This window comes from Prinia subflava, chromosome 3 (genome assembly GCF_021018805.1).
Source record: "Prinia subflava isolate CZ2003 ecotype Zambia chromosome 3, Cam_Psub_1.2, whole genome shotgun sequence".
In the NCBI taxonomy this organism is placed as follows: domain Eukaryota; kingdom Metazoa; phylum Chordata; class Aves; order Passeriformes; family Cisticolidae; genus Prinia; species Prinia subflava.
In genome coordinates this window covers 83,967,815-83,992,707 of record NC_086249.1, presented here as the reverse complement: position 1 = coordinate 83,992,707, position 24,893 = coordinate 83,967,815, and the positions used below count along the sequence as shown (strand labels likewise).

Sequence of the window (24,893 nt, the reverse complement as noted above, 5' to 3'; positions counted from 1 at the left end):
GACAAGAGGAAATGGCCTCAAGTCACACCAGGGGAAGTTTAGATTGCTCATTTGGAAAAACTTTCCTTGCTGAAAGAGTAGTCAACATTGGAATAGGCTGCCATTAGAAATGGCAGAGTCAACATCCCTGGAAGTATTTAAAAGGTGTGTAGATGTGACAAATATGGACATGGTTTAGTGGAGGACTTGGCAGTACTGAGTTAATGGTTGGACTCGATGATCTTAAATGTATTTTCCACCCTAAATGATTCTCCCATTCTGTTTTGTGCTTCCATTCCTAGGACCACTAATTCTAGTTCTATGCAATGGTACTAATGCAGCTCTTTCTCTCAGTTCATGTGATATTGCTCTTTAAAACAGTAGTGCAGGAACAGTTCACAGTCTCACTTAAAGTTTTTTAGTCCTTTTGTATAATTTTAATTTTTTTATATTTTAAATAGGTCATTGCAAGGTCAGAGTTTCTTGTTGTGCTTATAATTGTATTTCAATATTACAAGTAAAGGGAAAAGAGATATATTTTTAGATGGTACACTTGATAATACATTTCATGAAATCTCCTTGGGAGATTATTTAGTCCATTCCCTCTGCTTAGATGAGCTAGACACACCAGCTTGCCCAGGACCAAATCTTCAAAGATGGAAAGTCCACAAACTCACTGGGCAACCTGTACAGTAAAAAAACCAACAAAAAACAACAAAGAACAAAAACAAAAAACCAAAAACCACGAAAAACTGCCGCCACCACCAAAAAACCAGATATATCTGGTTTTAAACATTATCATTACTCCTGGCAAATAAAGGATAAATTTTCCAGGTTGTGTTTTATCTCTTGTATTACCTCAGTCTGTCCAGTGTAGATACCTCTGAAGCCTGTGTATCCTTTGTATTCCACATGTGCTCCTAGAATGATAAACAAATTAGAACAGAGCAGTTTATTTATAAAAACTCTTGTACTATGGGAAACTCTTGTAATGGGGGGAATTTTCAGAAATTATGAATGCAGTGGTGTTGTCATTAATAGGAACAATTTAGGTTATAGAGAGCACTTGTAATATTTTCCTTGCCCATTTTTGCAAGATGCTTGATCTAATTAAACTTCAAGTGCTTCTATACAGGGTTATATCCAAAATAGTTTTCCAGTGTCCATCGTTTGAATGTTTTTTGATTTGGTCCCTGTTTGTTACAAGCTGCCTTCATCTGAAGGTTCTAAGTATGTGGGATCTGACAGTGGTCAAATAAGAGATTTTCAGGCTTCAGGCTAGAGCCTGTGGGAAAGTCAAGTACAGGACTTTCTCAGTTTGGTCTGGGAAATCGTAAGGAGGAATCCAAACAATCCTTGTAGATGACCCACTTCCAATACCTGGTATTTTTCTAACTTGTTTTGTACTTGGAAATAACAGTCAAGGGGTGTTCTAAATCAAGTTGTTCTAAATCACCAATCGTATTCATTGTACCAAAGTGCTGTATAAAAGGAGTGTGTTTATTAGAAACTTTTGCTGTATGCCCCCCGAAGAAGATTGGAGCTTTGTGTCGTCGTCTACTGCCGTCCCTAATCAGACGACAACACAAGCATTTTCTGATAACTTGGTGATCTAATATATTAAAATTCCAATAAGCAAGGGTACATGCATGTGGATTTTTGCAGATAAAGTTTGAATTGTCCATATTATTTGCAATAACTTCTGGTAAATTGGCCCACATTTAGGTGGTCAGCACTTTTAAAGGCAGAGTTTCCTTGACTAGATAAATACTATCTTTATATTCTCCCTTCTAGAGTTAAAATAAAGATTTTTAAATTTTGACATTCAAAGATTTTTAAAGAGATGGCAGAGGAAGGGAAATATTCTTAGGTTAGCAGTAGGTTTTGAACCATCACATTAATTTTATCTTTAATAACATTTGACAAAGTGAAGATGGAAATTGAGGTTGGAGAGGCTTATTTTTCACATTTCTGAATTGCCTTTGCGCAAGCAATTCATATTAGAAATTACTTTGCCTTGAGGTTAGTGTTTCATGGACCATGTCTAATGTGTAGCATGAGCTTCGATAATGCCAATATGAGCTACAGTCAGCTTCTATTATGCCACAGTTCTTTTTTGGAAGAAAGAATAACACTTCTTGTAACCTCAGAAATTACTTTTAAATAAGTATTTCTTCTAGACTGAATTTATAGCCCAGACAATACCATGTTTTCAGTTTTAAAGATGCGTCCTAAAACATAATAGCGTGGTCCTTCAATTGTTCAATTGAGATTTCTGGAAAACTGTCACAGAAGCTGGTGAAGATTTCCTCAGTAAGGACTTAAAACATTTCTTGAAGGGGAGTAAGAAAAAGAAAAAAAAAAGAAAAAAACATTTTGTGTAGATCCCAGGATGTTATCAATGAAGATTTGCTTAAACACTCCCAGTTTCTGACTTCACCCCACTTTTGGAGGTCTTCATTTCTCTCTGACTGAGACAAGATAGTGACTTGTCATTCATCATCTGAACTGTGGTAACTCACAATTTCTTTGCTCTGGTGGATATCAGTGACAAAATCAAAGCTCATTCACTGCATATTAGGAGGGGCTGTAGCTGTTTGTATGTGGTAATCTGCTGTCGTGTCCTGTTGGAAGGCTACCGGAGTTGTAAGTCCTGTTTTTGGAATAGATGTGGAATGAAATGCTTGAAGCTATTTCTTTCCATGATTTCCAACACTTTACCCTAGCTGGTATTGCTCTCCAGGGACATATTTATGTGTTCCCAGTTTGGTAGCTGTCAGCAAGGGGCGGGGGAGCCCGGGGCTGGACAGCCAGGAGGCACATCCCGTGTCTGCTAAACAGGCGGACATGAGGCGCTTACCCGGGGCGGTGCTGGCACGTGAGGAGATGCAGAGATCAGGAGGGCTCCACGGGGCTCTGGCTGCAGTACGTGCCCATGAGGTGGGGAAGGTCATGTTCACCAGCCACTGCTTGACTGCCTCAGCATGGCGTATTCTCCCCGTGGCAGAGGGAATTGCTTTTCATGGATTTCGTACGAAGGAGGCTCCTGTAGCTGGTTGAAGAGAATGCTGAAGTGTTTTCCTTTTAGGAACTGAGATCTGTAGGCTTACCTACATTTGTGCCCACATGAAGTCTTGTAAGAGTATGAACAGGAAGCAGATTTATTGGAAGGATCTGCTCTGTCTTGCCTCAATAGCTTTTGAAGGCTCAGGACTGGATGCTCTGTCAGCAGTTCTGTCCGGTTGGGGTGTGGTCTTTTTCATTATTTCACTATTTCATTCATATTACATCACAATGTCAATGTAGTGCATTGCAAAATTGTATTTTACATTAATTCCCTACACTAGCCAAGATTTGTATCTTAATATCCGATGTTCTTTGTCCTATGCTACCAGAGTTGCAGAATATCTAAGCACCAGTATTTAGATGCTGCTCCTGCTTTGTCAGCTGTAGCAAGTGCTTAATCCTCTCACTGTCCTTTGAATGGCTACAGCTTTAAACTTGTACCCATCACTTGCAGTCTAATTGTTCTTCCACAAAAGACAATTTTTAGCTTCAAATACTTTTAATTGATACATAAGAGTGGCTTATCTTCAATTTACTAGTGCACTGTTCAAACTGTCTTCTTGTCATGATAGCTCAGCCCCACACTCTTGTTCACTCCCCCCAGGTCAGGATCACAAGGGTAAAAGTGAGAAAACTTGTGGGTTGAGATAGAGACAGTTTAATAAGGAAAGAAAAAGCTGCTCACATAAGCAAAGCAAAAGAAAAATTAATTTACCATATCCTATCAGCAGGCAGGTGTTCAGCCATCTCCAGGGAAGCTGGGCTCCACCACATGTATTGGTGTCTTGGGAAGACAAATGCCATCACTCTGAACATCCTCCTCCTTCCTCTTTCTTTCCCCAGCTTTATATGCTGAGCATGAGGCCATATGGTCTGGGATATCCCTCTGAACTGTTGGGGCCAGCTGTCACAGCTCCTTTGCACCCCCAGCCTGCATTGGTGGGGTGAGGACCAGAAATGGCCTTGGCCCTGTGTAATTGCTGCTCAGCAACAGCTAAAACATCCCTGTGTCATCCACATCCTCTTCAACACAAATCCAAAATGCACACTGGCTACTGGGAAGAAAAGTACTCAACCCCAGCCAGAACCTGCACATATGTGGTGGAATAAACTCTGATACTATTGCAGGTTTGGATATTAACCTTGGCTACTCAGGCAGTAGGGTAGATAGATAAAAATACCACTAAGTAGAACGTTGTATTTTCTTCTAATTTTTGTTCACTCTAACTGCATTATTTTAGATCATGAATTATGTGTTTAGAGGATCAGCAGTGGTTCACAGTCCTGTTGAACTCCCATGTTTAGTTCTTTTTCTCAAGATAACTATGGCTGTGTTGCAAACTGCAGGTTTCTCTATGACTTGCTGTTCATGACACTTTAGTTTCAGAGCATAGCACAGGTAATCATGGAGCTGTACAGTTTGGCTCACATATTACAGGTTGATAACTATGATTTTTCTTTTCTAATGTATCTTTGATTTTGGTTTGGGGGATGGTTTTTCCCTCCTCCCACTCCCAAAGAATCATAAAATCTTTTGATGTTGACTGACCTTAGGTTGAAGAGCAACAGAGAAAAAAGAAAGCTGATGAGAATGTGTTTTTATAGTGTACTTCACTTCATTTTACTATCGTAAGGAGGCACCTTTTAGTGGGCAACATGAAGGTTAGATTTCACCATCTTCAGTGCAGATCTTGTCAAATGAAACTAGGAAGGTGGAGATGGTATTTTGGTGTTTGTACAGCATGTGACACAGTAGATATTTATTCTTTATTATTTTATAAATCTGAAAGCATTAGTATGATAAACTTGGCACTTAATTAACTAGAAGAGATCAATACTACATCCTTAGAACATTCTTAATACATTTTTTAATTGACCTTACTAGGAAAAATAAGTGTACCTTCTGTCTGCTAACTAATTAAATGTTTCATCATGTACTTTCTGGAACCTAGAATTGAAGCACAAAATGCAAATCTGGCATAGAAGGCTGAAAATACAAAGTAAAAAAAAAATTGAGACTGAATATTTTTTCTCTCGTCTATTTAAGATCTTAGGAAAATCTGTGCTTGGCACTTTGTGAAAGTGAGTTACCTTAAAATCATTCATTATATTTACAGCAACAATAGATGAGCAGTGTCAGGTATGTAATACTATGCACTGTATGTGTAACCTACTTTTGATTTTGGTGTAAAATCCGCTTTCCAAAACCAGATATATTTTTACTGGAAAAAATTTACATGAACCGCCTTCCTGGTGGGAACAGAAAGGAGGCCAAAGCTGTTTATGGGGCTACAACTCTTTTCTGCTCCCCCATACAGTTAATAATGGCACATGTCTGAAGTCATGTAATCAGACAGCAGTTATATGGATATTTTGCCCTCATTCTTTGCAACTACATCAGGCTGTGTTAGCAAGCAGAGATGAATTATCAAAATACCATTATGTTTAAAACTTAAAGAAAGCTCTTTCTATTTCATAGTTCTAGAAACAATTACTTCCTCAGAGGAAGCAATTCTGCCCTCCCACTCAATCTTGCTCAGTATGACTTCCCCCTTTGAGTCAATATGAGAGGAAGCAGGGAAAGGAAAGAATGAGGAGCAGTTAGAGGTCATGAGGAGACAGTGGCTAACAGTTTATAGTATAAATGATCATGTAGCCCAAAAGAAAAATGAGTCTTCTGTCTTTCTAGAGGTAATTGTCAGTATTTGTAGTAAGGAAATTAAAATAGCATTTTTTTTCTGTGCAAACTGTTGATATCTATTTGAATTCACTCACAGTTTGCAGAGAGGCTGGTGGATGTGTGAGAAGTGTAGGAGGGAACTTCCAGAGAGTATGTACTACTGGCTTACAGCCTTTCATCATTGCTAGCTGAGATAACATAGAACTAACCTAGATAAAGGCCACTAATTAACTAATCTAGGTGATGCCTTTTAATGAGTTGCTAAACACCAGATGGCAACACTAGTGGGAAACTGTAGAAATATTAGTCTTTCTCCATAAAGGGGAAAAGGGATGGAGCTAGCTAGTCATGCAGTTCTAAAGGTGGTCCAAGGAGGGATAAGAACAGGAACCTAACTGGATACAGCAAAATGGCCAAAGCATTTGACTTTGAGCACTATCATGAAGGTAATGAGATAGCCCAGAAAAGAAATAACATTAAACTTCAATTGACAGGAGAAATAACCAGTGAAATAGAATCTGCAGTTCAGTGTACAAAGAATGCTAAATAGTGGCATAAATCAAAGTCATTTCACATGGGAAATAACCACAGAAAGTGAGACTGAAGAGTCTGTAAATACTTATTTGATGTCTAGAAATCACAAACACACACATACACACACACACTTTCCCTCTCTGCCTCTCTTCATCCCTCCCCACCTTTGATCCTGCATCCCTCTTTTCCAGGTGGAAAACATTTGGGGTTGGGAATGAGATTTAGGACACAGAATGTGGCTGTTAACCAGCAGATCTGTATACTCTGAAGTTCTTAGCATCAGAGCATTTCCAGAAAACAAACACTCCTGAAAGTAAAAGAGAGTTAGACCTGTTGGAAAAAATTTCACCCCCAGTTTTGGCTGGGGCAGGTCAGGAAAAATAGGCTGAGAGATGGACAACATGCACAAAAATGGAGAATTTTGTATAAGCTTCACTCTAATTCTCTTTTTCCCTAGAGAAAGAGGATCAGGAAATGACAATATAATGAAAATCAACATCTGGCTTTGATCTTCAGTAAGCATAGTTTTGTGCTATGAAGAAGGTGGTCTGGGGATGTTCCACCACTGGGGGATATTTGTAGAAGGTGAAATTCATTCTTTATACCAAGTGGCCTCTGCTTGAATTGCTGACATAATTACTCTGCGAGTTGCTCATGGAGTAGCTAGGGAATTGAGGAAAACTCTTCTTTAAATTGCAGAGGTGAAAAGCTGCTTGGTAGTGAAGAACTTGGTGACAAGACAACAGCCTAGCTATTAATAGACAAATGGACCTGAGAGTTGGTGAGGTTTCATTAGGATTGGTTCTATGACATTATTTTATTTAGAGTTTTCAGTGATAACCTTGAGAGGAAAAATAGAGGTATGATAATGAAATATATTGAAGACAATGCCGTGATGTCTTATCTATTGGGTTCAGGATTACAATGTTGTACAGAAATAATAGGGTATCTTTGAAGACTTAAAATGGCTTGAAATTTCACTGTACAAATAGAAGGTCATGCTCTGAGCAACAGACATTTCTGTGATAAGCTCAGGAATCATCTGCTGGAAATTCTGAAAAAGACCTCAGAGCTTTAGTCAATTTTAAGACAGTTGTATGCTGCAAACATGTAACTGCAGGTAGGGAAAAACAGATTCTTGGATTTATCAGAATGAAGATATTGCCAAGAGAAAAGGAAGAGTGGTATTGTTGCTGTCCAACTAATGACAGCCTGCAGTTAGCTGTCTACAGCCATATTCAAGAATGGGAAATTGTACCAAGGAAACCTGCAAGGAAAAGTGTGGGAGCAAAAAGCTTATCTTAAGAGAAGGGAGTAAAAATAGTATGTTATACTTAAAAAAAAATCAAACCAGAGAGGTTGTAAAAATTTCTCTAAATATATCAGGACAGAAGAAGAGGTAAGAGAAAGCTTTTAAAACCTGAAGTTATTACTAGCATAAAAATAAATGATTGCAAAAGTGTCCAACAATAAACTTAAGCAGAAATTAAACTAAGCTTTCTTAATGTTAGGAGATATATGTTGGAAAGCAGTATTCCATGCAGGAGTAATAGATTAAAAAACCCCAAACATGAACCCTAATTTGATTTAAAATTGATCTTAAATGTGTGAATGAGATTATGTGTTATGTGTTACCTGCATTTCCAAAGTGATGCTTCAGGAGATGCATGCTAATACTGTATTTCCACATGACAGCTGTTCAGAGGGCTATGTGGATATAATTCTTCTGATTGTGTTCTTAAGACAATAAAGTAACATACAGAGGATGTTAAAAACATAATATTGTGAACAATAAAAAGCAAGTAAAGTTATATGGTAGATATTTGATGCTTGTCAGACTGCTAAATTTCTGTAGCCCAAGACAGGAGAAAAGATCATGGAAGAACAGTTCACAAAGTTAAGTACTGGGCAAGCATACTGTTTTTCATGCATTTGAAATATTTCTGTTTGTTTTTAATACTCTTTACAAATATTTGAAAGCAAGATACATAATGGCCAAATAGCATGAAATCAAAGGGGAAAAAAATAAAAGGGCTTATTTTTTTTTTTTCAAGAAAGGAAACCCCAAGGCCCCAGAAGCTATATGTTTAATCTCTGGAAGTAAGTTGATAATAACAAATAGCTCAGTAATTAATAGTGTGCCTCAGAAGTATTTATTATTTTTTTTAAATTCTGGATTTTCAGTGGGAAGAAGGATGTTTTATTATTTTTTAAATGTTAGTAAATTCTGTTTCCAAATGGCTGACAGCAGGGAAGATGGACATTTCCTAGCCAGACTTCAATAAAAACACATGTTTAATTCTTATATGGGATTGAAAAGTCAGTATAATTTAATAATCATGACAAACAATGCTTCTTTCATTTAGATCTATATATCTTTGCGAGCAATGTTTTCTGTGACAGAAAGTCTGTCTGAACTGAACTTAGAATCAGACTTGAATCACCATATCATTAGGTTTTAAGCCAATTTTTTTTAAAAATGAAATGTTCAACCCAATTTTTCTCATTAAAATATAATAATAATAAAATAAAAAGTACAATTAATGAATAAAATTAAATTATTTTGTTATATTATTTAATATATTATTTACTGGAATAAGAGCTGACCCTGAATGTTGAAAAAAATCCCCAGACCACTCAAACCAACGTCCTCCTCTCCCAATTGTACATGGCTTTTTGTGTGTTTTCATTTCAGAAATATTGGAATGAAATATCACTATGGCACAGTTTGTAATGCATAATTTAGAAGGGCTTGGGAGCATGAACCTGTAAAAAAAGAACCATCAAATGAACCTCCATGAATTCTTGAATTTCTGAGTGAGCTAGTAGGGGAAAATGCAGCACTGATAGAATTCATCACAAGTTCAAGGACAACTTACCTTGATATACCACCATAAAGATTGATGTGTAAAGTCATTGGAAAGAAAACTGCTGCAGGAAAAACTGGCTTACATATTGAAAGCAGATGGTTTAGGTAAACTGTAACAGCGCAGGGTCAGTGGAGCTAATAAATGAGGTGACATGAAGGTCATTAAGAGACTCACGTTTGCACATGTGCTTGGAGACTTTCCAGTTAGAATAGGAAAGGTGGAGAAAAACCATTGACTTTCCAAATCTAGAGTAATTGATGTGGACTATGTGTGGAAAAAGTGGGTAATTCAGTTCAGTGTAGAACAATATAAAATAATGAGACTGGGTTGGATAGCGACATGTAGGAGTTAAAGTCATGAAAAGAAAAATAATGGAAAGTTGGATGTACTTGAGTTTTTCTGTTTTAAAAGTGAGCTTGAGCAAGATGTGGTTGCTGTCTGCAAAGATAAAAGGCTAAAAAGATGTTGGAAAATGTATAAAAGCTGCCTTATGAAAGCACAGGAGAAAACTAGCCTTTATATTATTGCTGAATAACAGCTGTATCTTCAGCTATTTGAAGTCAAAGTTTATCAAATCAAACTTAAATTTCGAATGACTCCCATTAGAAACTATGATACATTGTGAATTTTTAAAATACTGCAAATAATATTTTCCCATAGGTTAAATAATGGAAAGTATTTGTTGAATTAAAGTGAATACTGCAAGATTACTGATTTACATTTATTGGGAAGAAGGATCTTCCTTAAAAATATGACAGTACTGGAAGGTGGAAAAATTCATTTTCTGGAATGAAGACCAGAGAATCATAAGGGAACAATTATGGACAACTGTTCCTTGGTAAGGTGATAGGCATTTGATGGATTAATGACTATTACTTCATCATTGACTGCTAAGATTACACCCTATGAACATGAGAAAAAAAAATTGTCTGATAAAACACATAGATAAATCCTTGATGGATGGAATACCATTATGTCTTTGAAGTATTTATTTCATTTTGAGTAAAATTTCATCACTTTTCCAAAATATATATTAATCCACAGAGACCAATTATTGCAAATAGACTTGGAGCCTTACATTTGGTTAATATATAAATGTCAGCTGTGGTTATACTTGTATTGCTAGGATTTGTAAGCATATGTTTTTCTTCTCATATAATCAGTTTCAAAATTTGGCATGGAGTGTATATTTCCCTCACAGATATATTAGGGACTAACTTGCTGCAGTCTCACACAGCAAGTTACTACTGACTATGACTGGAAGATTTTCTTGTCTACTGCCCTTTATTCATTACTCAAGCACAGGAAAGTAATAGAATTTTCTGCTTTTCTGGCAAGTTCATTAATTATATGCTGACGCTCTGAGAAGCCTGTTTTGTATTAAGGTGACTGGCATACTCAACTCCCTAAATAGGTTTGGAATTTCACACGGTGATTTGTTTGTAGAAGATCTAGATTTAATTACTAACCAGCAAGGCAGCATCACCCTGAGTGCAGATTAAGCTACAGTACAGTCCCTTCCCTGTACACTTGTGAACATGTTGATATTATCAATCAACACAATGAATCTGTCTCATAACAAAAATGCAAATTAGGTGAGTTAAAATAGCAGTTTTTTACTCTTACTTCCTTGCATGATATGTTTATCTTTGCAGAAACTATACGCTGTACACAGCTATCATTTCTTGCATACTGTTTAATCTTTTGCTTTTTACAGCATATACATGTAGTACAGATATTCTTTCTTTTTACTGTATGTGTATATACATTAACACAGGCTCTGACTTTTTCCTCTGCATTAATAAAATGGTAAGATCTGATGCCATACCTGAAGTAGTCCTGTTTATTTGTGTGCTGTTTCAAGTATTTAATTTACACACACACTCATGCACATACACACACATATGTACACACTATGCACACATACACATGTGTTTGTGTATGCAATCTCAAAGTGGACTGGGAATGAAAATCAAAACATTCAGCATCTGTATTTCCCAAGTTGCATAAATACATAGACACGGATACAACAGTGTGCATAGTCAGGAAGGGAAGACAGCTTCTCAAACAGTGGGGATTAAGGAGAAGGCCATCATGTTAAACAGGGCCTTGGGGTTTGCCCCTAGTTAGGCTTTCTACATTTATGTTATTGACACTGAACATATAAACTACAAGCTCTTAAAAAAACAGCTTTCAATTTTTACTGACCCATCAAAATCAACTTCCTTTCTTTGCAACCATGGGGTTGTTTTATTTGTTTTTCTGTCATCTGTGGTGGGCCAGGGGTGGAAACTCTTTCAAGTGAGGCTACTAGGCAGAACTTTCTCCTGCAGTTTTGTTTGGAGTGTGTGTGTATATGTGTGTATATATATGTGTGTGTGTGTGACTACTTTCTGATATGTATGCAAGTCTATGTATGGATATACATACAAACACATAGAACTTTGTAAGGAAACATTAGTAAAACTTTAACCTCGATGTCTTATATTTTATTTGTACTTGTCAGTACAGTAGTGGATCATCAGAGGATGCTTCATATCTCCATTTTGCTTACAATAAAGCTATGCCTTACTAACTGTCCAGTTTTATACACAAGTGACTGTTCTTGCCAACCCCAGGGAGTGATCTTTTTAATTCCTAAAGTATGAGATTTGTTTGATCTTCTGTAATTACAAGATTGCTTAATGGTTATAAAGTAACTGTTAACTCTAACTGTGGTGTCAGACTAAAAGACTTTTTGACAGACAATTCCAAAGATTCACTCCCTGCTGTGAGAAGGAGAATTTTTTTCTATTCATTCTAAAACTAAAAGGCAATAATTGCAATAAGTGACCTTTTGTTGAAGTATTATATAAGTATATAAGACAGACACTGGCCATTATTCTGTGTGCCTGTCATAATTTTTAATGATTACAATTAAAATAAAATTAGAAGAAAGTGTGCTTCTGTACTGTTATCAGAGGCATTCAGTGCTCGAATAATTTCATTTTTTTCCATAAGCTCTGCTGCTGATGGGAAGTTTGCAAGTCCCATGTGCAGAAACAGATGGGGAAATTTTAGTCTTTAGTCATCAATGCTCTTTGAAGTTTCCTTTCTAATTCCCTTTTCTTGCCAAATAATTTGAGAGCTGGCAATATCAATTCAAATACCCCTCCTTCTGTACTTCAACTACCCTTTTTTCGACCTCATTGTGATCTTTTGGATTTTTGCTGCATGTCTTAATAATAGAACAGAATGAGAATGCTATTCTAGGCAAAGAGAACCTTTTTTGTGATATATAACATCCAAGTCGAGTTTTCTGTAATTTCTTCAATTCTTTAGTCTACCTCCACTTTCAATAAAAATACGGCATTTCAATGAGAAAATACATTCTGATTTTTTTGTCTTTTTTTCATGTTTTCAGATTAAATGGTTTTAAAAGAGTTAAAAGTATGTCAGCTTATTTTTGTAATGTTTGAACAGGTACATCCAATTCATGTAATTATTCCAAATAAAATTCTTTTTTTTTGCATACTAAGCTAAAAGGAGTGTCTTCATGCTCTTGGAGCCCTTCTGATACCCTAAGGCCTCATCTTTTTGTCTCTTTTGTGAGAAGCTCTCACTGAAAATGTGCAACATGGATTTTGAACCAAGATGTGCGTCCATAAAGTAGGAAAGTAAGAAAGAAACACAGTTATTATTTTCTTTTTTGTCATACTTGACTTTGGAGATGAAAGTCATAGATATATAATTTTTCATTAGGTGCTGTTTAATGTAACACCTTTTTTTTAATGGAATGAAAAATTTTGGCAGGTGGCAGAGTGTTGAAATACTGATATTTTATTAAGACAAGTGCATATCTTGAGAGTAAGATTGGTTCCTGTAATTCGTGGTTGATAAAAGTATATGTGCAGAGACTGGAGAATTGGACGTTTAAACTCATAGCTATGTGGGAGCCCTAGAACTGAATATGTTCTGCCCATGGCCTGTCCACCAGAAACTATAGATTCATTTGCCCTACACTGTGGCTAAACTAAAATGTCTGAATGCACATCTAGCCAATAAAAGCAAGAGAAAAAATATTGTTGTTAAAGCCTATTTCCTCATAGATATAAACCCAGCAGTGATTACATATGAAGACACACTGAGGCTGAAGAAACTAGTGTTCAAATTGTGTGGCAAAATTTAGTCAGGCATTTGAGGTAGAGGTTTTCATGACGTTAAGAATGATCAGTTCAACTTGTTGAAAAACTTCAGAATGAAGTATGGAAGTTAAGAAACAGAAAGGGATACAACAAAAATAATTCCGTTCTTCCAATTTCTAGTCAAACTAGCTGGATGATTCTCTGCGTTTCTGGGTATTTGTGTGGGAGAAGAGAGAAAATAATTCCTTGAGGCAAAGCTAAATCAAGGAAATCAGACTATATTTAGCTTAGAAATTAAGATCTTACATTCCAAGAAACCTTGGTGGTGTGTACTAGGATTCAGAATATGAAGAATCACCATGAAAGACAACTTGCTGTCTGATTAAGATCCAAGTACAAATCTGTATGCCTTTAGAATTAATACAATGTTCCCCAATCCTCATGAATGTTGTAATTCTACGGCATGGAAATAGCGGTAACTTCACTAGAAGAAGAAATATACATTACTTTTTATTTGACCACTTCTGGATAAGTAGGTTTTAACTTTTTATTTCATAACTGGATTCTTAGTTGTATTTTACTTTGAAAGATGCTGTTGCAAACATGCTACACTTGCAGAGCATTTCCAGAAGTGTTCAGTACTGGAACTGAGGGGGATTTTCTTTGCCTTTTTTAAGTCTTCCAGCTGATGGGTGGAATTTAAGTCCCCATGGCACACAAACAGATGGGAAAATGTTGGTCTTTGATTTTCAGTCATCAGTGCTAATTCTTTTATCTTCTGCATGTATTAGTCAAACAGACTATGCCTGTCAAGCAATCTGTAATATGTGCCATGACAGCCCTTTTTTTTAACTCTATTGAAAATCTTTTCTGTGAACTGGCATTGCCTACGTTCTGTTAGCTTAAGGAGGTAAATGCTTTATTCATGAACTAAATTATTTCTGAAATGGTTGTGGAACTCTGACGATTTTAAAGTACTATTTTGTACTATTTTTTTGACGTAATTCAACAACTAAGAAGTACATTTTCAAATACAGTTGGGGATTTTTGTAGGCATTGGTGATCCTATACATATACAACTATATGATGTTTTTTGTGAACAGACATTGTATTGGCACATGCTTTTATCCTTTCTTACCCAGCATGTCACCAAGATACATGCCTGAGATTTTTGGAACACTATGATGTTCTTTATGCATACTGGCATGCACCCATAAATCCTAATTTCTACACTATAACAAGAGAGTAAGTCTGTTTTGATGAGCAGTTAAGTTGCATATTCAGATTTTGCTGCCCGTTTTTGCAACATGAAACGCAGAAGTGCCATGAATTAAAGAATATTTATCCAGAGAGCAGCTGAAATACTTTGCTTACACAAGGATGAGTGAATATCAAACTGCATTTATATGAACATTCCTTGTATGATTTAACATGTACCTATGATGGAAATAAATGAGCAGTAGTGGCATAATATAAACTTATATTAATAGAAATGCATCTATTTTAGCAATTATTTGAAGGTATTAGCATAAAATTTTCAGCACTGCGTTATCTCCTGATTTCTCAAAAGTGGTTTGTTTTTTTTTTTTTTTTAAATATGTGTTTTATCCTGTTCAGTTTATTTTATATGCTTGGAGGGCACTTAGAAGGCTCAGAATTCAGTTTTGATTCTGTAGGCTGTGTTTTCACAGACATAAGGGACTGAGCTTTGTGTTTGTGTTTTTATGATGTGGGTGGGATCAGGCATGCTGAAAATGAATTCAGACCTTTATTATATCACAAGTTAAGCTCATCCAGATGGCAGACAGTTCCTACTCTGTGTGAAAGAGTAGTTTTGGTAATGTGACAGGCATGGGTTTATAGACAGTAGCAACTCTTACCGAGTTGAAAGCCCTGAAATAGAGCAAATACTGCAGACAGATGATCATCAGTATCTTTCCTGTATGAGAGGTGGAAACTCCTGCTGCAGGTGACCATTGATTCAAGGTTATGGAAGGAGTCCTGTAAGTGGTGTGCTGGGCCAGCCCAGCTTGCAGAACTGTGCTCTCTACAAGTCAATGTAAAGAGAAGTGAGAGGCTTTTCTATTTGTATTAAGGGAGAATTTGTTTTCATGAGTATGCCTTAACATGATGCCCTACTATGAAGGAAATCAGCTGAGCAGGAGGATTTGTTCCCTTCATTTTCTCTATAGCACACAGGACCTTGTAAGGCATGCATGAAACATTTGTTAGTGTACCTAACAGTTGTTACTTTGTTTTGTGAACCACAGATTTTTGTTATAAGCAAATATTTTCAGTTCGGAAACTCCCACCTAATGAGGCCCTTGTTTGCATTTCTTCAATACTTTTAGTAGTTCAGGTTTCAATACATAAGAATTTATTGATGAAAACCTTTTATTTTGGAAAAGTTATGCCTAGGTCTGGCATCCATTATCGTTGAGGGATGGTGGTGTTTTGATGTGGAACTTAACTAACTGCAAGTAACTTAACTGCCCGAGGGAATATGTAGTTTATTATTTGTAAAACATAATACTTTGAAGCTCAAGTCATCAGTCTGGAGTTACTGAAATTCCCATTTAAAAAAATATCAGGTGTATCCCGCTCAGATTGCAGTGATGGCAATTGCTCTATGAAGAGTAGGATTTTAAAGGATTGCTTTTGTACAGGTGAAATTTCCACTTACTTGCTTTTCTCCAAGATGTGTGAAAGGAAGGAGGCTGCTGGAGTTAGCTGTGCAGCACATATACCTATTTAGAAAATGATTTTCTATCAGACACACTCTTGTCTTCCACAAGGGGAGTATGTTGTCTTTTTTATTTCTTTTCTTTTGGCAAGCTACATTAAAGGTCAATAAAGACAAAACTGAAGCTAGAGCAGCTTTGTCTGCCATGGGCTGCCCTGAACTTACATATCTTTGTAGATAGCTTATAAATGTTTGTGATCCGTTTTCATTTCGTTGTCAAGCCCAGGGGCAGGAGGAGTAAAAGTAAATATTTAGAAATAGGTATCTTGCGTGGTAGAGTTCTAGTCTTGAATCATCCTTTTTCATGGGTTTCTTCTGATGTTTTGTTCTGGAACAGGAATCTTTTCTTTACTCTGGAGTGTGTGGATATTGATTATCTATCTCCCAAATATCTTTAGGTGTCATGGGGAAGGGTCTTCCTTAAAGGTTTATGTGGAAAAAAGTTAAAATGAAAGTATTAAGACTGCAATCAATGTTCTGAGAGACAATATTTAGATTTAGTAAAATAGTTTCTAGATTTTTTCTCATAAGGAGAACACAAAAGAGGTTACTCAGATTTCTTCTGTCAGTCAGGTCTGTCAGTTTTCTTCTTACTAACAGGCAAAACTCAATTATGATGGCAGCAGGTAGGGGAGCTCTCAGTGGAGGATCTATAATTGTAATCACTGAAAACTTTTTTTTTCCCAGCTCTTCTCATAGCTGTATTGTGATTTCTGTGAAATAATTTTCTGCCTACAGAAAATCTGTTGTTGAAAGGAGTTGGAAGGAAGACATGCTTTTGAACTGAGAGCAGCTGCTCAATCTCGCTTAATCTTTTATTTCGTTGTCTGTGGTTTGCTAATGTGGTGAAGTCTTTAGCTTTTTTTTTTTTTTTGAGCTTTGCCTTGAGAACTGTTCCTCATGTGTTCAGCATCGCGAATTTGTGTAAAGTGGTATCCAGTGCTAATGACCTAAACCACAGCACTGTGTAGAGCAACTTTATTCCTTTTGCTTTGTTAATGTTTGAGATTCAAACAAGTCTTAATAGGAGCCACAAAGAGGAGCCAACTAGATTTGTGGGACTTGGTATCTTGACTGAAAATTTGTGCAAGCCATTGAGGTTAGAGACCAAGATTTGCACCATGGAGCCCTTGAACATGCGGGATTTCCTGGATGTTTCCTTATGCTCAAACAAATAGAACTTTATATCCTGATTACTTTTGCTTTCTATTTAACTGTTTGTGTACGAAGGGCTTTGGCAAGGATGTACAATTACCACAGTAACTGCGGCATACATGAGAGCATGCAGGTGTGTGTGTAAACCTCAGATATCCTTCAACCAGCAAAGCCTTTTCATGGAATTAATGTGAAAAATAGGTCAATAAAGGGGGAAAACTAAACTACGCATGTCACAGGAAGTGAAATGCCCCAAATGTTTTATGAAGAATAACATTTAATCTTGGTCTATGTCCATGGTTACTGACATTTTATAAAATGGTTTGGTGTGTAAATCATGTGGTTATATTTTAAAAAATATGGAAAAGTGAATTGTTCAAGCTGTTAATGAAAAAAATGCTAGCCTATCCCTGCAGGAGACTGATGAACATAGATGAAAGAATACTATGTATGTGTTTCTACATTTGCATGTATATAACTCTATATGTTATATACATATGGAATATGTGCAATTGAATAAAATAGATTACTAATATAACTACTTATGTTCATAAGTAGGTATAAGAAAGTCCGGTTTTGTGATGGGATTGACAGATGACTGCACAGTTTGCAGACAGCTAGCATATTGCAGAACAATTGAACCATTGTAAGAACTGTGCAGAAGCCTCCTATTAGGAGAAATTTTTGGTTTGGGTTGTTTTTTCTCCATAGCAACAGATACATATTTTTTTTCTGCCTCTGTCTGTTTTATTTTTCTCCTTTTTTTTATATCCACACATATTCTCATATTCCTTAGGGTCTACTGTATTTCTGATTGCCTTAATAAAACCTCATGAAGCCAATGGTGGTAATCCTAGGTGACAGAGGCAATTGCTGGGTCATCATTTCTGTATTAAAAATATTTTATAATGCACCTGGGGCTTTCCACTGTATGAATAAAGCTAAATTACTTAGTTATTTCAAATATTTAAATAACCTGCATGGCCCACAGGTTTGAGAGAATAATTTAGGGTGTGCAACAGAAGAAAGGATTTCAAGAATATCAGTGAATCGTAGTCAGACTGATTTCCACCTAAAGTGGATTGATGCTGACTCTGGTTCAGAAAGCAGATCCACCAGGAAGCCCTTCTGAGCACAATGTTGTCTGGGTGCAAAACCTGTGACATCCTAGCTGGGAAGGTGTGCAAGAGGTAGTACCTAGGCAGAGAAATGCCCAAACCTCTCCTAAGTCCTTGGGCAACCTCAGTAAGTTAGGAGTCCTCAAACAATGCCTAAATCAGATGACAGTGCTGTCCGTATGGTTGGGATGGCATCGAGTTTCTGGACATACAACCCAGTGTATGTTGTTGTATGAGAACTCTGTCCCTGAATATTGGAGTTGGCTGGAGAAGGTCTAAACCCACAGCTTTTCATATGGTTTTCACCTATCCTGATAAAGTTAGACTGATGCAAAAAATATTGTGGATTTCAGAGAGACAGAAAGAAACAAATAATTGTAAATCTTTAAGTTAGGGCACATTCCTCAGAGTGGAGATTCCTGGGCCCTTGTTTTGGTTTTTTTTTCAAATAATGGTAGGTAGATATATTTTTCATTTGGGAATCATAAGTTGTATCACAACATTGGAAATAAGAAAGAGTAGGAAGGAATATTGGCCAGATAATAAATAGTACAGAATTTATAGTTAAAATAGTTTTAAGACTTTAAAAAAAATTAATACTTAATGAAAAATTTTACCCAGTGCATGATAAATTGATTTTTAGAATCAGTAATTATTAAAAAAAGCCCAAAAATGATAGATTGAGAGATTGTTTATTGATTGCCTCTGAGTTAATAGTATCACTAATTAGGCTTCCTAACTGTAGAATGTGGACTAAACTCAACTTGTAGCTTACCAGTGGGAATTTGGACATTGATCCACTGGATGCAGCTACAACAACGAAGTCTGAAGAGTTTGTGACTGCATTTATATTTGGGTGCCTCTCCCAAGGGACAAGGGGCAGCTTCTATAGGGACAGGGCACTGTAGAGGATTGTTCACATGTGACGACATCATGAAGTTACTAGTTCATGTATATTCTTGCAAATCAAAATTTGCAGTAGTGCTTAGACTTCAGAAGCTATTTGGTTCTTTCCCCATCTTCTGGAACATTATTTGGGGAGGAGGAGTTCAGCTCCTACAGCATCCTCTTAAGCAGAAGCAGTATTCCTCTCTGTACTATCCTAAATTAGCTCAAGTTTAGCTACGCAAAGATGTGATCATGGGATAAGTTGCAGTGGGGGATGGACATTGTAGCATGTATTCCACATTGAATCTGAAGTTGTTCATCTTTCTTCTGCTGAGTAGGAAGTCATTTTAAACTGGATCATGTTGGAAAAAAATATAGTGTGCACATAGATTGGTATTGTGGAACTCTGCACATCTAACCTACCCCAGCTGTATTGCTCCTGAGCTCTTTAGCTGATCTTTAGGGTTACCACTTTATGTGGACATTAGCTATTCTACTCTGGTTTTCTAAAATGAAAACATCAGAGATTGTACAGGTAGGTAAACAGACAGAAATTAAAACAGAATTAAAAAATACAAAGTAATGTGATCCTAATAAAAACTGAAGTATTTGGAATCATCGTTGCTGGAACTAGAAATTAAAACAGAATTCAAAAATGGAAAGTAATGTGATCCTAATAAAAATTGAAGTATTTTGAATCATCATTGCTGGAGTTAGAAAGGAAATATTTTGTCCTTTCACTAACCAAAGGTATTTTCTATTTGGCAGCAGGCTCAGATTTCTGATTATGGGGGAATACTGTGGAAATCTGGTGATGTCTACTCAGTTATTATTGATCACCAGAGTTCAATCTCTTTTGCTGTATCTACATATGGATGTTGTTCTGCATAGCACAGATGCACTTTAGTTGCATTTTGTATTAGGTGTACTTAACTAGGTGTCTCAGGAACTCTTTAAAATAAAATATTTAAAGATGTTACTTCTGTAGTCTTTCTAAAACAGAAACAATTTATCATTGCAGATAAATAATTATCTCAAAAAAAATTTTTTTGTATGTGTGGGATGTATTGCATAAAATTTTGCAAAATATTTATTATTTTTATTGAGAAATTATTTGAGAAGGATGATGTGTTGAGACTAAGTAAACCAGTAACTTTTCACATACATTGAGCACCACATGTGGAATTCAAGTGGGTTGTATTGAAATGGAATAAATATGGAATAGCATTTAAAATATAAACAATGTATGCATGTATATTTGGAAACTAATATCAGCAACATGGGGATAGTTTTCTCATGTTTTCTTCAAGAACTATGAACAGAAACCTAAGAACAAAGTAGGACTGTATTCAGATAATCTGAATTCTGTCTCTAGTCACATCTGGGTTTCTTATTGTCTGGCCTACAATGTTGTATGTGTAATAGAGAACTCACTCAAGTTCATTAGCACAGTTCTGGCCATCTGAATCTGAACTAAGGTACAATATTTGTGATGTTTGCTACCTGCAGTGTGTTCCACACTGGTGGTGTTACCCCTGGTTAGGAGTAGTCTAGTCCTGCTCCAAGTCTTCATTACTGACGTGGGCAGTGAGACAGAGCACAGCCCCAGTCAGCTCACAGATGGTGCAGAGCAGGCAGGGATGATAGACCATATTAAAAAAGCCTATTATTAAAGCCATAAAATATTTCTTTTTAAAGCGAGATCCTACTTTTGGATGTTCGACATTGTACAGATTTGCATTTTTTACTTAAATTTTGAGAGGTTCTCCTACAACAGTTTCCACTTTCACCAAACTTGACAAAACTGGGAGCATTGCAAGCATTTCTCAAGAAATTAATTAATATACAAATACCTAATAAAAATTACTTAGAGCTGAGTAATTTCGTATTACGTCCTTCCTTCTGTGATATTACATCTTAAAAATGAATTACAAGAGTGCTGCTGACCAAAGTAATTATCCTACTTTTCCTGAATTTGATATGTCAAAGGTCTTTTTGTTTCTTAACTCAGCATGGAAGAAAATGTTTTTTTGACATTACCTGGAGGTTATCTACCTGCAAGGAAGATTAGATACCTGAAAGGCTTTGTGTGTTTGTTATATGCAAAGTAAGGAGATATGAAATTGTTTTGCTTCCATAATTCTACCTTCACCAGCAAACTCTCATGGATCAGTGAGTAAAAAGCAAATCAAAAATCATACTTCCTGGTAATGGACCAAGTGCAATAAGTAGTTGTTAAAGCATGCCCTAAAGATTCTGTGATCTTCAAATCCACCCTTTATTTGATTTCTTACTGTCTTTTTGATTTTGTCTGGCAGGACAGATAGTAGAAATTTATTTTCATAGCACTATAATGAATTTAAGATTATACACTTGTAAGTCTCTTTCCACTTCTCTTTCACTAAGCATGAAAGTCAAATCCTCTCATCTAATTTAAAAATTCAGAAGATATAATATGCATCTAATCTAAATTTGCTCTCTAGGCTTCCCTTAGAGTAAGTGCAACAAGATAAGACTAGAAGAAAGTAATGTGTTCTGTAGGAGAACAGATTATTCTGCTGCATAGGATATGGTCTAATAGGATGTAAGAGATGTTTGAGACAGCTGAGGTGAGTTATTTTTGATGCCTGTCTGTCTCCTGGTCACTGTGGTGGAAAATCAGATCGCCTCAGACCAACAGTTCAGCTTCAAGTTTGATAACACAAACCCTACACGAACTTGCTCATTTTTTGTGTCATATTTTACTCTGAACCAGGACCTGAGCCTATTGCAAATTTTCCTTTGATACTTACAGAGAAAGCTCCTGGAAAAAGCAGTCATGTCTTCTATTAACAATTTAATATTACATTTAACCTCTGCTGGTTTTAAGAAAGGCAGTCCTTGGTACTTCTCATTTTTATTAGCTAAACTCTTTACCATACAAGCTGTTAAGAAAAGTAATTAAATTTACCTGAGGTCACACATATTTCATAATTCCTTGCCATTAAAAGCCATGGAGAGAACATTTGAAATTATAATGTTACAACCTCTTAAAGAAGATACATGACAATTGACTAATAATGTAACTTCTAATGATGTAGCACTAGTAATGTAACACTAGTAATGTAACACTAGTAATGTAAGCTTCTATGTCCACCAGACATCTGTGATATTTTCAATGATGAGAGCTTTCTTACTAAAAAAAAAAATCCCTACGAATTCTTATATTAACACTATTCAACATATAAAATACAAGTTTTCTTATCATGCTGGTGGTGTCTTTTCAAGCTTCTCTTGAATCTTTTCATTTCACCACCCTTCACTCTTCTAACTCGTCACTCATTTATACTGAATTTTGAATGAAACTTAGAGAAATTTCGGCCTGGCTTCTTTAGAGACTACAGCTGAAATCATCAAGCTCACTTTCATTGTCTCCAGCTGGTGACAAATGGCAATTTTTATTTAGCAGTGGATGGTTCTCTTTGAGGTTCCATTGATGGATGAGGCCTTAGGAGGTCAGGCCAGCTGACGAGGTTACCCGGGCCAGCTGTCTGCCCATCCCTGCTGCAGGGCCTGTGCTGCTTGTCAGTCAGCTTTGGAACCACTGCTGGTTGTGGTGCAGTGTTTTAAGGCAGAGTGCAGTCACTGACAGCTGACTTTAGAGTGCCGTGCTGCAGATGGTGGTGGTTCCAAAACTCACCCATGGGCAACTCAGACATCTGTGTAGCAAAGCCAGACTGGACAGCTAGTGTGGCAACAGTATCAGCTGTCTCAAACAAAGCCAGCTTTTTGACTTTCATGAGTGCTTCATTTTGCCTTTGCTTTTTTGTGTGTTTGGTTTTGTTTCAGATTATAATCAGCTTGCTGTTTAAGAACCCCAGCTTTGAAATGGTTTTGAGTGGGATCATCTAAGAATTCCAGTTGTGTTTTGAGATTTCAGTACAAAAACCTAAAGTGCTTTTAATTCTTGTCTCTAGGCTGGAGCTAATGTGCTTCTGCAAGATGTTAATGGAAATATTGCACTTGATTATGCTGTAGAAGGGACTGAATCTAGCAGCATCCTTCTGATGTACTTGGAAGAAAATGGTAAGTCAGCTCTTCAGCTTCTGTTAAACATGTAATAAAATGATGAGAATGTGTATTGATCTGATGTAAGTCACACCAAAGCCAATTGAATTTTATTAGTTTTGGGATGAAGTGGAGGAAGATGGTTTGGAACTACAGAAGTTTTCAAGTGTGTTTAAATTGGAACAACTAACAAAGGTTAATGGCAGTTGTCATTGTCAAAACTGCTCTTGACTTTTTTGTATGGAGATGTCAGAATATAAATTCAAATTAGAGCAACTGCAGCAGTACAGAAGCCTTTAAAACAACTAATTTAGCTATTCAAGGACTAGGTTTCACAATTTGTTTCATTTCCCACTGAGAAATGAATAGTCTATAGTCTCTGAGAACACTTTTTTTCAAGTAACAGTGCTAAATACATAAATCTTTGCAAATAATTTGAATGAAAATGTATATGATGGTTTATCCCTCATTCAGAAATATTAGTATTGGTTTAGGGTTGAGGGTTTTTTTTAATTGTGAAAATACTGCATCTAGGTTTCTATTAAGAATTATGCTCTTAATATGTTACACATGACAGGACTTGTGCTGAAAAACTGGGTGTGTTGCTCATCAGTTCCAAACTTAGATAAGAGTTCTGAAGTGAGATTTCTAGCATTGCTTTTGACTATGAGAGGTTGTCTTAACATTCTGTATGGCTCATCTAAACACTGAGGAAACGGCATTAAGCAAATATAATGATAAATAATGTAAAAACATGTATTTTCAACATTGCCTCTATATAAGGAATCTTTTTTTAACATAAACTAAGTTAAATTATATTCTGTTAATGAGCACTTAAGGAAAGTGTCAAGGAAGTCATAGTGTCAGGTCCTATACTTCACGTACCCAGTGTATTGCATGTGTTATAATTTTGTTTTCTCAGTGCATGGTAGTATTTTCAGAGCTCTGGTTTTGGATTTTTCTAATGGCAAAGCAGCTATTAGCTTCTAAAAACTGTATTGCCTTGAAAAACACAGATATTTGTTGTCCAAATATTCCAAACACTTTGATTGGTATTTAACAGGTAACATGCAAAACTCCTGTAGCATACAAGATATGGTGTGCTTACAGTGGCATCTCTTTTACAGTAGATAGGAGAGGCACTTTTCCTAATTAAACAGTGATTATGTGAATATTGGAAGATACCAAATTAAAAAACTGAAACATTTTGAAGGCAACACCTACCTCTACTAACTTTAGATAAGTAAGCTTAAATTAATCATCCAACCTTTGGGTCAGTAGAGAGAAAGAGGAAATGTATGCATTGTTTCATCTCTTCCTAACCTGGCTGGGTAAGGAAAACTGGACTGTTTCTTTCTGCTGCCTAACAGGAACTTAAGTTGACAAGTTTTAGGGTTAAAATTTTAGGATAAATCAATCCTACCCCTTAACTGCAGTAGTGCATGAAAACCTGGCCTTTGGATGATCAGTGTGAAAATGCCCATCAGCTTTGCTTGGTCTGCTAGTATTATTCTTGAAACAACAAACAGCTCAAAGTGTCCTTATTTTGTACTTGACTTTTGAAGTTTAGTTGGTACCTATGAAATATTTGTATAGCCTACCAAGATTAATAGAAACTGAGGAGGAGATTCCTGAAGGAGATTAAGCTGTAGGAATAAATATGAATTACTTTGAATTTCCCAGACTCAA

At 36.3% G+C, this 24,893-nt stretch overlaps 1 protein-coding gene across 1 annotated transcript in view; it reads left to right on the top strand.

Annotated features, from left to right (window-relative positions):
- MYO16 (myosin XVI) overlaps window positions 1-24,893 on the top strand; it is a 359,373-nt gene that overhangs the window by 128,428 nt on the left and 206,052 nt on the right. The window contains exon 5 of the mRNA XM_063392794.1: window positions 23,114-23,222. Within this exon, the coding sequence (XP_063248864.1) occupies window positions 23,114-23,222 (109 nt within the window). The remainder of the gene's footprint in view (window positions 1-23,113; window positions 23,223-24,893) is intronic.